General features: G+C 36.4%; 1 protein-coding gene across 4 annotated transcripts; it reads right to left on the bottom strand.

Moving 5' to 3' along the window:
* Positions 1 to 543: 543 nt before the first annotated feature.
* Syt1 (synaptotagmin 1) lies at positions 544 to 15,019 on the bottom strand. 4 transcript variants are annotated; one of them, XM_070664725.1, is made up of 11 exons: positions 14,886 to 15,019; positions 14,723 to 14,766; positions 9,278 to 9,401; positions 8,929 to 9,060; positions 8,687 to 8,832; positions 8,507 to 8,605; positions 8,222 to 8,416; positions 7,922 to 8,098; positions 7,572 to 7,823; positions 7,168 to 7,393; positions 544 to 6,892 (listed from the first exon to the last, which is right to left on the bottom strand). In XM_070664725.1, exons 3-10 carry the CDS (start codon positions 9,396 to 9,398, stop codon positions 7,199 to 7,201), a joined length of 1,317 nt encoding a protein of 438 aa, XP_070520826.1. In that variant the 5' UTR covers positions 9,399 to 9,401; positions 14,723 to 14,766; positions 14,886 to 15,019; the 3' UTR covers positions 544 to 6,892; positions 7,168 to 7,198. The 4 variants fall into 4 exon arrangements, with proteins under 4 accessions (XP_070520826.1, XP_070520827.1, XP_070520828.1 ...); XM_070664726.1 differs by lacking the exons at positions 14,723 to 14,766; positions 14,886 to 15,019 and adding an exon at positions 12,443 to 12,756; XM_070664727.1 differs by lacking the exons at positions 14,723 to 14,766; positions 14,886 to 15,019 and adding an exon at positions 12,399 to 12,756 and having other exon boundaries at positions 8,507 to 8,599.
* Between the last annotated feature and the right edge of the window lie 24 nt (positions 15,020 to 15,043).

Consider the following 15,043-nt stretch of genomic DNA (forward strand, 5'->3'; position numbering starts at 1 on the left):
GAGGCGAGACCGCTCGCCCGGCGTATTTAAACAAATCGCATAGTCACGAAAACGAGACTGATTTGCAAAATCGGATAACTTTGCGCAACGCATTTGTTTCAAAACAGCCGCGAGTTTATGAAAGTCCGTCCTATTAAAATTTTTAATATTATTGCATAAATTCGCTTTATGTTAAAGCAATATGTATTTCGCAATACACACAATTAATTTATTTAACTTCTTATAATCGCCGAAAATCTCTCTTTTATTCCGTCCCGTTTCAAGTCACTATGTAAAGTTACCCTGGTAGTGCAATCTAATCATTTTATAATAGTTGTATATACCGTCGGTATGTAATTAATTTTTCTAATCCGTAATATAATTAATACGAGTCTGCCTGTTGTTCGAGAACAGAAAATTGATTTTTGTCTTATAAAGAAATCTTTATAATACAAACGTCGCTAAGATTATTATATCTGTGTTTTTATTTAATTCACTTTTATTCGCCATCCGTTTTAACAAACCTCGTCATATAGGTGTGTAGCTGTAACAACGTAAAGGCTGTTTATGTTAACAACAATATTTATTACATAATAATTATTACGGTATAGTAATAACTTTTATAGATTTACAATATACTGTCGCACTAAAACCTTAATAATATGTAATAATATGCAATGGAATGAGTACAGGTTGATACATCTTCGTTTCAAGTCGAAGGTCCCTTCGCGGCCTCGATTTTTTTTTTTTTTTTCTTTTACTGACGATGGATAACTTTGCCAGTTATTATGTATGTTCTACACTCTAAGAGATATGATCTCTCCCCGACCACGATGTCTCGCAACGTCAATCTCCGCACGCGAATACAAGTCGTACGTGCATCGTCGGAGACGCATCCGGATTTTTTTTTTAACCGCAATCGACCTCAATCTCGTGATCCGACGAGGCGGCGTTCGTCAAACATCGTCTCGGAGATTTTACATGAGCTAGAAACCAAGTGTATACCGTACGGTGAAAAACGTGAAAATGTAAAACCGTAAGAGCGGATAGTACTATTAATCTCCCCCCCCCTTGGAATCTAATATCAGTGCAAAAATCTTTTTTTTTCCCGCAGGTGACAACTATAATCGATGTAGCGAATAACGCAAGATATCACGAAAAGATCGAGGTGCAAATGATTAATCAATGTGGTGGGCAAACACGTCCGATGAGCCATTTTTTTACAAATGTTTTTTTTTTCTTCTTCTTCTTCTTATTTTTTTTTTTTTTTCGATACATACTTAAATATAGTTGAATTTTGATTTAACGTAATAATAAAACTGATGTGTCGTCCTTGACATTTGTTCGGCTGCAGAAAGAGAAAGTGGAATTATCAGTAAGGCTCGTGATTGCGTCACAAGACGCATCGTTATTTAATCACCGTTCGACGATTTTTTTTTTTTTCGAGTAGCGAAACGAAAGCTATAGGAGTAAAAACGGATCGTTTACGACTCGCCAATTGCATTTCTCGAGGACGTTAATATCCAGACTAAGCTACAGTTTTACAAATGCTCTTTTCGCGCATTCCGCTTTTTATTTACATCCTTTTATTTTTCGTGCGTGTTGTTTGCCATTCGGCATATATGTGCATGAACGGATTTAACGCTAATGGTATATCGATTATTTAAGCGCCGAACTCTTTCGCCTCTCGCTCGTGATACTACTCGAAACATTCGCAGAATCGCAGCCCGCGTGTGTGTTTCCGCGGAACGGAAATCACTCTCGCGTATAATGGTCTTCCCGGCGGAACCAGCTCAAGTAACCAGCGATACAAGTATCGGTACCTCAGGATTGTTGACTTCGAACGATCGATCTAAGTTGTCTTGTCTTAGAGCGACACAGGAGGATGCCTGTGGGATCTTTATCGATTAAATATTAATTGCAACATATTGTTCTCTTCTATTCTGGTCGTGCGGTTTTCATTTTTTTTTCTTTTTTTTTGTCCTCCTACCTGGAGTCAATCGATCGTGATTTCCTGACGAATCCGCATGTTTCGCTTAACGTGATCCCAAGATCAGCACGTACGATCTATAACTATCACACTACACAGTGCACGTTATTTATCTCCTATTACTTCATCGCATTATACTTTTTACCACCTCTAATTAAATAAGTTACTCGTTAATGGTAAATGGTAAATGATTATTACAATCGATATCAATGACGATGCCAATACAATGAGTGACATTGTTCATATAGGACGTACGTGATTCTCTTTATGTCAGATCCGTTCCTTTCGACTGCACCTTCTTTGGTTATTATTCTTTCTTTTTCTTGATCTTTTTTTTTTAGCAACGCATCAATTTTTTTTTATTAATAGATAAGCACAGTCGAAAAGAAGACAGATCTACGTGTAGTTAAATTTTTAACTCGCGAGCAATAGCGTCGACCAAATCGCTGTTTCGTTGGCGCCGCCAATAGCGGATATCGTTTCGTAAGTAATAAAATTACTTTAAATGCATTAAATTATTATATACTTGCGTCATAATAGTAACAAGCCCTCGGCAATTCCGATGCGTGTAAAATCGAATTAACTTTGACAGTTTTAATTAATTTTTCTATTTAATATGTAATGTAATAATATTCTATTTATTAATAGCAAATAATTTTGCGTTAATTAATAAGATAAATTAGTAACGTAGTCATATTTTGGTCGACGCTATTCACGAGATTTTAATCCGTTGATCCATGAATTTTCACTACAATGCTGTAAGTACAATGTTGCTGCTTAATGATCTCTTGCATATACTATACTACGATACATTTTATCGGTAATTGGTCCTAAATAAACGATAGAACTAAATTCAGTAACATGATATTGGTGTATTGCACGAATGAAGGATTTACGATCGCACAGATCTCGTTAGAAGATTGCGCCTCGCGATCATAAGATGAACTCTGAGGAGCGAAAGCTTGTTTCAAGGCCTATAACATGTTCGAAGAGAATAAAAGGCGGCTTCACGCAACATTGTTTCAACACTTGAACCGTCTGACAATAAATTTTACGGGGTTGTAAATATGCGCACACGATTAATGCTATGCGTTGTTTCCTGATCGAGTCTCCTCCGACCGACCCGTTGCGGAGAAGATTTCCGATCGACGGATACCTCTCACTTCACGATTTGCAAAGCGGATTATTCATTCGACATTTCAATTTTTATTTATTTGACAAACAATAATGCCAGAAAATATTGTAACTTCTTTTTTTCCCGATCTTACTCTCCGAACTGACGTCAGTTTAACAATAAAAAAAAACAAAAAAATATATATATATTATACTTGTTATAAATGTATACAATTAACATAAGATATTGTAGAATTTTTGATCACATTAATTAAATTTTTAGCATCAAATATTAAGAAAAGAAAATTCTCAAAGCTATTTATTAAATTTAAAAGCACGTAACACTAGAAAAATTAAAAAAAAAAAAATACTAATTAAAGCAGATCTTAAGTTCAATATCTTAAAAACTTAACGTTATGCTTTTGCCAATTTCTGGAAGTGGATAACGATGACGGTACGCTTGAATTTCTATAATACAGTTTTCGTTAATAGGAAAAATACACAGGTCGATACACATTAACGGATTAACTTCGAAACATTGGGAGACATAGGAAAAAGAGAATATCTTCAACAATGTACTCCATCCAGTCCCCGCGGAAGAGAACTTCATTCTACAATAAATTACTTTAATCTCCATGTTATAACGATAATAGATATATAACGCGTAATTATAATCTTATATACACCGAATAAATGCTACAATATAAAGCTAAAATCAATAGATATCGCCAAATAGTCCATTCTCGCGGTCCATGGTTATCATTAATATTATTGATTATTATTATTTATCATTAGTTATTATTAATTTAATTAAGAGATGCGATGTATGAGTGAGTGTGTGTATGTGTGTATCGTGTAAAGCGTCTATGTGATATACTTAGAATAAGTTCATTATTTTACACGTAAATATATCATACTTTTTTCTTTCTCGCAAAATTAATTTGCTTCATAATTTTATAATTTTTAAATAAAGAAGTTAGTGTGAAATTTATGTTCGTAAATATTTAAAACACCAGCTGAACACACTTGATGCACATGCTTAACGGCGGTCTTGAGATAAATGTATTTTGCCCTCTCACGTAAAAAAAAAAAGAAAAAAAAATAAGAAAAGACAATACCTTTAAAATTTAGAATCTGTGATTATTCTAAGTATATCATTAATTAGACGCTGTAGTATGCTCTTATTATATCGTACCACTAAGTTCGATATCGCGTATGTAGCTTCTCTCTTGGCTTATTAGAACTAAAAATTAAAATTGCACAGCAATGTAACGACAAGAAGCGACGATTAATGTCTTTATATATTATGAAAAAATAATTAATGCATATTTACAAAAAAAAAAAAAAAAAAGAAAAAAGAAACCAAGATATGCGCAATTGAGAAATCTTGAAGCGTACATAGTCCTTTTCCAAAATTACTTAATTTCAATTAATTACGAAAATTGAAAGTGTTCTCTTTTTAACTTGAAATTTTTTTCGTCAGCCCGAAGATCGCATATAAGTGAAATAGAATATTAAGAACTAGTATATTGTTGTACTGTATCAAATGCAAATGTTCATTACTTTTGTATTCGTTTCCGTTCTTAAAATTTTATAAGTCAATCGCGTCTTTCCACACAAATATCTCCCTGGAAGCATCCAATGATATAGATACAAATTTTGTTCACTATTTTAATTCGGCGACACTGTTAACTAACGGATTGTTAAAAACAAGTCAAGATGAATAGGCCTGTTTGCGATTTATGACTAAAAAACGATAATAGCTCACAGCAGATATAACTCACGGTATCATGTATATTATGTTAATATGTTTATGCGTATAATGGATAATAGCGAGTAGAAAATTGCACAGTTACACGTAAAAAGCTAATATGCGATTGCATCGCGTTGAACGCGATCTTACGATTTTCTTCTCGGAAAGTGAATTTGTCTCAAATAAAATTCATTAATTAATTCAATCAAAAATTAATTTAAAAGATTTCGCGTTTGCCTATATAAGCCTATTAAGGCTAATAAAATATTAATCAATTAAATTTAACAATATTTTCCATTACAAAAAAAAGAAGAAACAATTATAACACACACAAATTAATAGTAACAGATAATATCAAACAATCTTTTTATACCCGAGTGGAAATTTATCTAGCTAATCTGGTTTTGCAGCTAGCGGTTAGATCGCGCGGATTAAATATATTTCTTAACTAGTGACTAGCTTGGTACTAGCCATAAATTATAAGAAAACACGTATTGGCTAGCTAATTATTAGGTAACGGTGGGAATCGATTTCCACTCGGGTAATAGCGCAACTTAATATAATGTGATAACAAATAGACTAGCAATAGAATATAAATGACATATTGTATTATATGTATAATATTCTCACGAAATCTATGTTCGTGCGTATTATCATACGCGTATTTTTCCACGTGTAAAACATTGCCAAATTATAAATTTGTGTCTTTTTAGTTAATTATAGGAAGTCATTTCCGCGAGTAATTGTGGACTCTAGTGCATCGAATCAGTGTTTGGTTTACTTAAATCGAGCGAACATTTTCCCGTCGCGATCACGTTTTTTTTTCTTTTTCTTTTTTTCTTAATGCATCGTGAGTTCTCCGTATAAATGGTGCATAATCCAAGTGCCTAACTATAGTACACGAAGATACATCGCAGATTAAAGCATTGCTCCGCGCGTAGCACGAAAATGTAACGCGCGCCGTTGCACACGAAGATCAATACGAAAACGTCCGTCGTCTCTAAAGCGACATTTATGCATGTTCACTAAGCCACGCTCTGACCTTTTTCAAGTGCACAGGAAAGTTCGGTGTACGATGCGGTCACTTGATTTTTTTTTTTTCCTTTCTAAGCAATCCAAAGTAAAGCGATAAATCCCGAGAAGTGATATGAACGGCAATTTGTATCGGCGTCTTATTAAAAGATTCGATAGAAGAAAAGACAGCACCAAGAGCAGAAATATAAGACAAGTAACACGTAATTGAAGTACACGTCTGGTAAAACTATTTTTCACTTAAAGTGCAAAATTTGTTCTCGTAAAACGAAACAATTAATTAAATTATGTACGGTTTATATTTCGAGTTATAATTTGAACCCTTTGCCGCAAACGTTATCTGCGACTTTGCCATTTTCTGATCTTAACTGTTCCCTCCCTATTTCTGTACTAAGCTCTTTAATTTGCAAATTATAATTCGCATTCGTATATAGACACAAGTGAACGTTCGCATTATCGTCGTTATATATTTCTTCCCTCGGAAGAAAATTATGCCGCTACTTTTATGGACGATACAACTGTTATTAATGTATGTATATATACTTCTTTGTAACTTGAACGATGTATTTAGAAAGAATACGACGAAATCTGGTGAGCAAACAAACGAATCAAGATGGAAGCCTATCTAAGAGATAAAATGATTGTACAATAGATATTTCCTTGAAGCGTCGATATTTTTTTGCGAATTTTTAACGTTCTCTGCTCGATTGATATTTTGAAAAGGACGCGTTACTTGAAATTATTCAACGTTACATCTACAGAGAGAAGTATATTAGATATATGTATATATACAAGACACTACACTCTCCATGGGAACATATTATTTTAATGTTAAATTCTTCATATGGTTTGGTATTTTTATCGTTTATCATAGATTATTAATATCTATTAAATATGGATTTGTTTTTATCTTTCCCTATAGATATTTCTTTCTTTTTCTTTCTCCTCATTTCTCTACACTCCTCCCGACTTCATCTCTTTTTAAAATTTTTTTTTTCTCTTCGTTCCTTTCTCTCTCAATTATCCTGCAAAAAGAGGATCACTTTCAAAGATATTTTTTATAAGACTTCAAAATTAAACCAACGAAACGGGGCAAAGCAATAAAGCAGTCACATTAATTATAAAAGACATCTCTAAATTTTTAACAACTTTATATCAAAAATTTAATTTTGATATCTATTTGTTCTTTCCTTTTTTTTTTAATTAAAAAAAGTTGCCTTGAATTATTAAAAAATTTGCTTTTAAAATAAAATTGCAGATCAGAAATATATCTTATGTAAAAAAAACTCTTAATACTGACCGTATATATCTTAATTGGAAAGTCAACGTTCTTAATCTTTCTTATCTCCGTCTTCAGGGTCTTTCAGCGTGTGCCATTGAGCGATGGGGCGCCTCGGGGATGCCAACATGTCAGACCAATGTCTCAATTCCGTTCCACTCGCGTTATATCCCAAGACTACCTTCCCGATCGGTTCTGATGTGCCAATACGATCGTAATCTACTACGGTGACGACGAGTTGCACTTTCTAAAGGAATTACATAAAATATTTCGGTTATTAAAATTTACGTGTCGCATTACATCATTTAGTTACGTATATTTTAATTAAAAAGTCAAAATATGTATAATACAATGTACATCGGTGTAAATTAAAAGAAAACCGCTTTAAATAAACGATAAATGCAATAGGTATTTTTTTAATTTACCTGTATCTGCTCGAAAGGTACTTCGAAAGTAAATGATTCGTTGTAATACGGATTGAGGGTGCATTTCTTGATCGACGTTTTCTTCTTCTTCAATCTCTTTCCATTCTGCATCAAGGCGATCTTAACGTAAGGATCTGAGAGACCGCCTACGTCCATTTTCTTCAGATTTTTAGCTTCGAGAATAACAACTGTGAGCTTTCCAGCCGTTGGTACGTATCTCAATGAAAAGCATATGTCACCAAGTTTATTATCCTAAAAGTAATAAAAATTCCGGTTTAATATATGTATTTTTAATAAGCACTATATTAAATATTTATTACACACATATGTTAATTGTTCGATCGACTCACCTGTCCACCTTCACCTTCGACACTCTGCAGTTCTCTCCATTCATCAATTGTTTGTGCTAAATCTATTTGACAGAGTGGCACCTTTACTTCACCGATCTGATCGTGCTTTGAAAATCTATCAAAATCGAAGATAGCGAAAACCAGAGTTTTATTCATTGCATCGGCATAAGGGACACCCTGTACAAACAAATGTTCATTAATAAATGTTCTAAAAGCAACTAATATGTGCGCAAGTAAATAAAAATTAATTGAATTAATTCCTAAAATTATCAAAGTAAAGAACTGAAATTCTTGACGGACCTTAAACGTGAAAGTTTCGTTGAAGACTGGGTTCAATGTCTTTCTGTGAACTTTTGTCTCGAATTTCTTCTTTTTATCCGGTAATAAATACACTTTTACGTATGGATCCGATGTGCCACCCATGTCCAAAGCCGGCAATTCTTCCGCTTGTATCACTGTCACGGCGAGGCTGTTCGAATTAAAGTCGTATTCGAGCTAAAAAAAATCCATTTTATTCACTGTACTTATTATACTTCACGTTATTATCAATTTATTAATGAAATATATTTAAAAAACAGTTTCCACCTTATATTGTAATTTTCCAAGCTTAACTTCGCTCTGCTTACTCTCAGCTTCGTCCGGCTCTTCGGCATTGTCCGTCAATTCTTCCATATCCGGCTGTACCTTTACATACGGAAGTGGATTCCACGAGTGTAGAGTGTGTTTCTAACATCTACATAAAATCACGGCACACTGAATAAATACCTTGTCTTTGTACGTGCTCCCCAAAAGTTGCACGGACTTTAGATCCACCGCACCCTTCAGCCCCTTCTTGCCGTCTTTGGAGCGCCGTTTGCGAAAACATCTTCGTATACAGCAAAAGCAGATTCCGAGAACAATTACTCCTACGCCTGTACAAAAATAAAAAAGGCACATACATATATCATGATTAATTGAACGCATACGTTTTATATTATACAGATTAATGTCTTCTCATATTTCATTACCTATTAAAATAGCAACAAGACCCCATGACGGTATTCCTGTTTCCTCTACGATGCTATTTTTCAACTGCTGAATCTCCCTTTCGAAGGCCCCTCCTTTTTCTGCGGCTTTGGTGGTTACAATCTCTTCCGTTGCTAAAAATAATAATAAGTAAAAAAAAGCTGATAATAAAAAAAAAATAAAAAGATTAAATATAACGCACATGTGTCTACATTTGCAAGATCTAGCAGATATCTAACGCGCTACCAATTAAATTTCAGTTTTACAATCCGACAGAACGGAGTTAGAAAATTATTAATCATTATTCGAAAATAAAATAGCAGCGTATAAAAGATTACACGTGATACTCACTTTTTTCGTAAACATCTGTATTAAATATAGATACGTCTTCAGTGTCCTCAACAACTGGCTGAGGCTCTTCCCGTGGTGGTTTGGGAGGGACGTTTACGTCTCTTTTGACAATCGATGGCATTTTCTGTATCAGGAAGACATTGCTAATTAATTACATAGCTACGGAAAACGATTTTATTCCACGTCGCTTTATGCGGATAAACACGGCGTTTCTTTCCACAATAACATCAATTCCGCCATCTGAATAATTTAATAATACCGTGGCAAATGAGGGCAACTCAATCTTATTTTTCCCCGTGACGGATTGAATTAATCAGCGGTATAAAAGTTTAACGAGATGTTTAGCACCAGAGAGATCTACGAGCGCACGGCTCGCGCAACTAACAGCGGACGCCTCTCGAGAATCGTAATCTACTACGACAGTATTTCCGCCCATAGAAATTCAAGCCGCATGCGTATCAGAAAGACGTAATTGGCTTCGAATACGGCTATCGTTATTAAAAGTACAGCGAATGATATTCGTGCGCGAGCCAGCGTCACGTACTAGCACGCCGTTCCTCCCGCGAAGAGTAGAAAATAGCATAACGGCGTAAACAGTGGCCATTCATAAAGGGTAGTCACAACCCTTTTGCAATGGCATCTTGAGGCCACGGGGTGTTCTTCAAGGAGAAAATTATTTTAAGAAAATTAAACCTTTCACGATCGTCTCTCCCGTTTCACTCGAGAAAGTCTTCCGAATTGAAAATCATTTCTGACGCTGAGAACGAATTGGATAGATTCGTTGCTCGAGTGCCTCGACATTTGTCGACGTGGATTGACAGAAAAAAAAGGAGAAAAAAAAACAATATATCTGCGAAAAAGTTGCGAGGGCTGAAAGGGGACAAACGTGGTATAAAAGCGATGCATAACCACGCGCATGGCGATGTGTTATCGAGCAGCGCGTGGGAGCTCGTCCGCACCAATCCATAACTGAACGACGGGTGAAAGAAATAAAGGGAGATGAGATGGGAAGTTACGATAAGAAGAAGAAACTTGTGAGATTTCGTATAAAAAGTCGCAAGTTAAAAGTAAGGTAAATGAAACCGAAGAGGAACTCGAATCGGATTATGTAAGAGTAAATATATTAAGCATCACCTTGTCGGAGATAGAAAAAAAAAACGATATCTCGGGACGGTATTGAAAATTATTTCGACCGTGATAAATTAATTTATCGCATACCCGCGCTCAAAACTTATAAAAAGGGTTTGAAATCTTTTCTTTACTATGAAATATCATAGTCGAAATCCATTCAGTCAAATATTGAATTTACTCCACTGTAGGAAAATGTGTCGTTATCGATAAAGGGTCTTTCGCTTTAGATCTGATAAATATTTCTTTTTCTCTTTCTGTATTCTTGTTTTTCTTTTTTTTTTTTTCTTTTTAACATAAAGTAACTCTTTTAAAAAAATCAGGTTACATGACTCTCTCTAATATAAGTTGCTCTTTGATTAAAGAAAGTAAATAAAATAATTTAACGTTTCTTCGTATTTTGTAAATTTGTTCATAAATTCGTTATCAATTAACCTATCAAATATCACTGAAATCGACTCAAATTTGTCCATAAATATCTAAGCGTTTCCTTAGACGAGCGCGTGTGCGTTATCGAGTGCATTTAAAGAGCGAATCAATACAACTTGATACTGATAAATAGACATTTGGCTAAGTGACATTGTTTGCAACCATCGCTCAATATAATAAAATTAATTTCGACAAAGTAACCTATATTAAAAGCCAATGTGATGGATTACATTAAATATAATATGCTCAGAAAGTTAAACTGCGTCTATATATTTTCGAATAACTTATGTAAAAATGTAATATTTTATTGAAAATGGGAAAGAAAGTAGCAAAGTATTCGCGTTGTAACAAAGTATAGCTTTTTTTTCTTTCTTTTTCTTATGTACTCTGCGTAATAAAAGTTTGGAAAGTTTATATCGATTAATTTAATGTCACGCACATGCCTTTTCCCAAAATAACCGATTCGATTAAGAACAAACTCTTACGCGGTACACTTTCTTCTTTTGCACTTCGCGTGCCAACGCAAGCGGATGTTTTTCCATAAATCTTCCATAAGTGACATAATACTTGTCAATCCCCGAGCAAGACATATTTTTAATGCAGCTAAAGCTCCCTTACGCTGTTAACATTCGTCGTGACTTCGAGAAATCGCGGATTAATCTAATTAAAATAATTGCACGGGTCCCTGCAGTATATTTATTCACGTCTTCTAATTTGAATACCAACGTTTCTTTGGCATTCTGAAATAATTCTCAGGTGATTCTCGCAGAAATTTCAAGAGAGAAAATTATATTTGGCGTACCAGAAATGATAATTAAATGTTAAGAGTTTCGATGCCTTGGTAACTTGCCTTTTGCAAGTATTAAAAAAAAATATATATATATATTAAAAAAAATTCTATGATATAAAAATAAAAGTTTCAAATACGACGTTGTCGTACATTTTTTTTTGCTACAAAATACGCTAAAATAAATTGATTGATTAAACTAAATTGCCAGCCATTTTATCCTACTTATTAGCTTATAATCCATATATATGTCGTAAAATTTTGCAGATATTTGTATAATCGCATTATCGGCATGCTATTATTATGAATATGAATGGCATAATAAATTCAGGGAAAAATCTAAATATAAGTAAATCTGTTCTACTGTTAAAATAAATTTAGCTGACACATATGGTCGCATATTCTGCTATTAACGGGGAAAAATTCTGTAAAGGCCAGCTAGGTGAAAGATGAAAGAGGATTGTTCAGCGAGTAGAAGCTCCCGAAAAGAAAACGATTATTTCACCTTGACGTGGATATTAATTCTCTCCTAGACTTCACTCCTTTCGGGGTAAAATTTCGTCGAGCGAGAAATAAGCCGTGCAATTCGAGACGGCAATCATTATGGGCACGTTTGCACCGAGTTTTCCCGAGCCGACCGGGGGTGGTTTCCGATTATACTCGCGCAAAAGGGTAATCGATTTCTAATTTTACATCCGCCACGGGGAGGATTTATCCCGGTAAAATGGCCAAACGGATTTCTTTTTTTTTTCGGTTGGTCCGGAATAAGGTACTCACGACACGGAAGCTGTCGTCGGCTCTCTACACCCTCTCACACACACCCTTTTTTTTCTTTCGCACTCTTCTCTCCTCCGAGCTGCTTTCCTCCCCTGGGCGTTTACTCGGCGGCGGCCTCGACTCGGTCTGCGACTACTTGCGGATTACGCGGGTAGCCCGCGTATGTGTCGAAGGCACCGGATACGGATGCAATTTTTGCGGGCCCGAGTTTATCTCACGCGCTGGTACTGCAGGCGCATCGCGCGATACGTCGTCCGCGCGGCGACGACGGGTTACGGGCCGGAAAAAAAAAGGGCGAGAGTGTAATTTTATTTTTTTAATCCCTGCCGTGCACACCACGACGGTCTCTCGTCGACGACGACGAGGACGACGACGGCGGGAACGACGGCGGCGGTGACCACGACGACGACGACGACGACGACAATGGAACGGGAGAGCCGAGTGCGCCTGACCGATGGTGGCGAACGCGAGTATGGCCGCCCGACGTAAATCGATAAAACACGTTACGTTTTCCGGCGGCGTTTCGACGCGCCGCTCGGAGCCGACGCTCTGCGTCGTACCTTCGCCGCCCCCTCCGCCCGCGCCCCATCTGAATCCGGCTTTCCACCCTTGACGACGAACGGTGGTAACGAGGGGCGAGCACCGGCGACGTCATCAGCACCCGCGGACGTTTGACGTTAAAGCGGCTTCCTTTTTTTTTTTTTCTCTCCGATATTGTTCCCATCCCGACCGTGACGGTGATGCCCATCGGCCGGTGACGTCACTATTCTAGTTAATAATTTTAATCGACGGCTGGGACGTTAAGTTCTTGCCCGCGAAGCAATGTGCCGAAAAAGGGACGAAGGGCCACCGGATGCGTGGAAGATAGAGACCGACACCGTATACCGCCTTGATTCTTTATGAACTCTGCGAACCTAATCGCGTGCGAGAATGGGAGATTTTAAGATTCACGCATAAAGCCCGGTTCTCGTCTTTTTCCGACGAAAAGCAGCCACGTACCGAGGTTATTGCCAAAACGTAGAGAAGTCGCGCTTCCATAAAACACACGACACATGTTCCCGGTGCAGCGCATGCCCGAATCGATCTATCGCAACGAAAATCTTTTGGTATATATTTACTCTGTATCTCTGCACTTCACTAAAGATACGCTCGAGCTGAATAATCCCTTCGCCAAGTCTCACCGCTAAAAATAATATGCACGAAAGCGAGGAACAACTGAGGAACAATTAACCGAGTCCGAACAGCCTGCCTTGATTATTTTCCGCCGCGCTTCTACGAATTTACTAAAAATTAATTAATTAACGCAGCTAATGAATAATTATTTTACAATAGTTACCCGTCGTCGTCGAGATGTAAATACAGTTTTAATTGGAAGTGCATACGATTTTCCATCGTACGCGAGGGGTTTTGTTGAAAGAGGAGCGTCATTTTGTTGTTAAAAATGCATCGAGCTAAAATCTCGAAATAGCAATTTTCGGTAGCGGTGTGCGCAAGGATATCGACCGCAAACGCGAATATAATCTAGAACTCGCGGGCGCAGAGGGCCGGCGATTCTTTCCGAGAGATAGGGCATGGTGATTGGACAGAATAAATCGATTTGTAACATTATTTCATTCTCTTTCTCAAACACACGTACACACACGGCTGGCCAGACGGACGGCTATATAGTTTCATAACGGCTGGTAAGCCTCTACGCTCGAAATAGCAACGAGTTGAAGAGCGCACGTACGTTATATTTGTCTATAGATGGATCAAAAATTCACGCGCGTAGCTTCGCGTAAAGCCATGTCGCGAAAAAACGTGTCAACGACACGTTATTTAATTTTGCACGGTCGCGTGCCAAATCTCGGTGGCACGACGATCATTAAGCGTTCCTTTAATAAGCCCACAATAAATAATTAATTGAAACTAATTCATTGATGTTCTTCTATTTTTTTTTTAATACTTATTACGTTTTGAAATAAAAAAAATAATTGTCAAATAAAATATTAAAAGAACATTGGTTCTACGCGTTGAATAAGTTTTGTTCTACGTTAATTAAATAAATGTATGAGATTTTATTTTACATGAGAGACTGCTGTTTTAAAATTTCTCATACCTAGCACAGCCTTTTTGGATTACTAGAATAAATCATGTGCACACTTTGCGTGCGCTATTTTACGAAACGTCCCAATTCGTGCACGTAATTATAATTGAGGACGTTAATTAATTATAATAATTTCGAAATGTTAATTACAATTGAGTCATCTATGGTCAACGACGTGTTGCCGGTTCAAGAGACTCAAAGAGACAAACTACGAAAGAAAAAAAACCATGCGACTTACCAATCTGCATGAGCTTCAGCGGAGTTGTGGATTTCAGCCGGTGACTGTAACATAAAATGCAAAATATTAATGTAGAGACATCGACGTATCAATTAATAAAGTTAATAAAAAAAGTACAATTTTTTTTCATTTAAAGATTTTATAAAAAAGAATTAGTTCTCACCTATAAGTTGCTCCGCCGATGCATGATGCCTGTTCCAAGCCTGCTCCTCCTCTCAGTTTGTGTGTCGAGTCATCCTTCCGCGAGTCACTCGCGAACACCCCGACCGTGATTTTACAAGACCAAAAATTATTTATCAGCTTCGCGCGTTTCTGTTCGAC

This window comes from Cardiocondyla obscurior, linkage group LG12, assembly GCF_019399895.1.
Source record: "Cardiocondyla obscurior isolate alpha-2009 linkage group LG12, Cobs3.1, whole genome shotgun sequence".
NCBI classification, from domain to species: domain Eukaryota; kingdom Metazoa; phylum Arthropoda; class Insecta; order Hymenoptera; family Formicidae; genus Cardiocondyla; species Cardiocondyla obscurior.

What these genes read in the sequence shown, in the direction of transcription:
- Syt1 (XM_070664725.1), bottom strand. Translation starts at nt 9,398, where the DNA reads ATGCCATCGATTGTCAAAAGAGACGTAAACGTCCCTCCCAAACCACCA. An exon ending in TTGGAAAATTACAATATAAG is followed by an intron (nt 8,417 to 8,506) that starts GTGGAAACTGTT and finishes GATTTTTTTTAG; the next exon opens with CTCGAATACGACTTTAATTC. An exon ending in TACCTTTCGAGCAGATACAG is followed by an intron (nt 7,394 to 7,571) that starts GTAAATTAAAAA and finishes TAATTCCTTTAG; the next exon opens with AAAGTGCAACTCGTCGTCAC.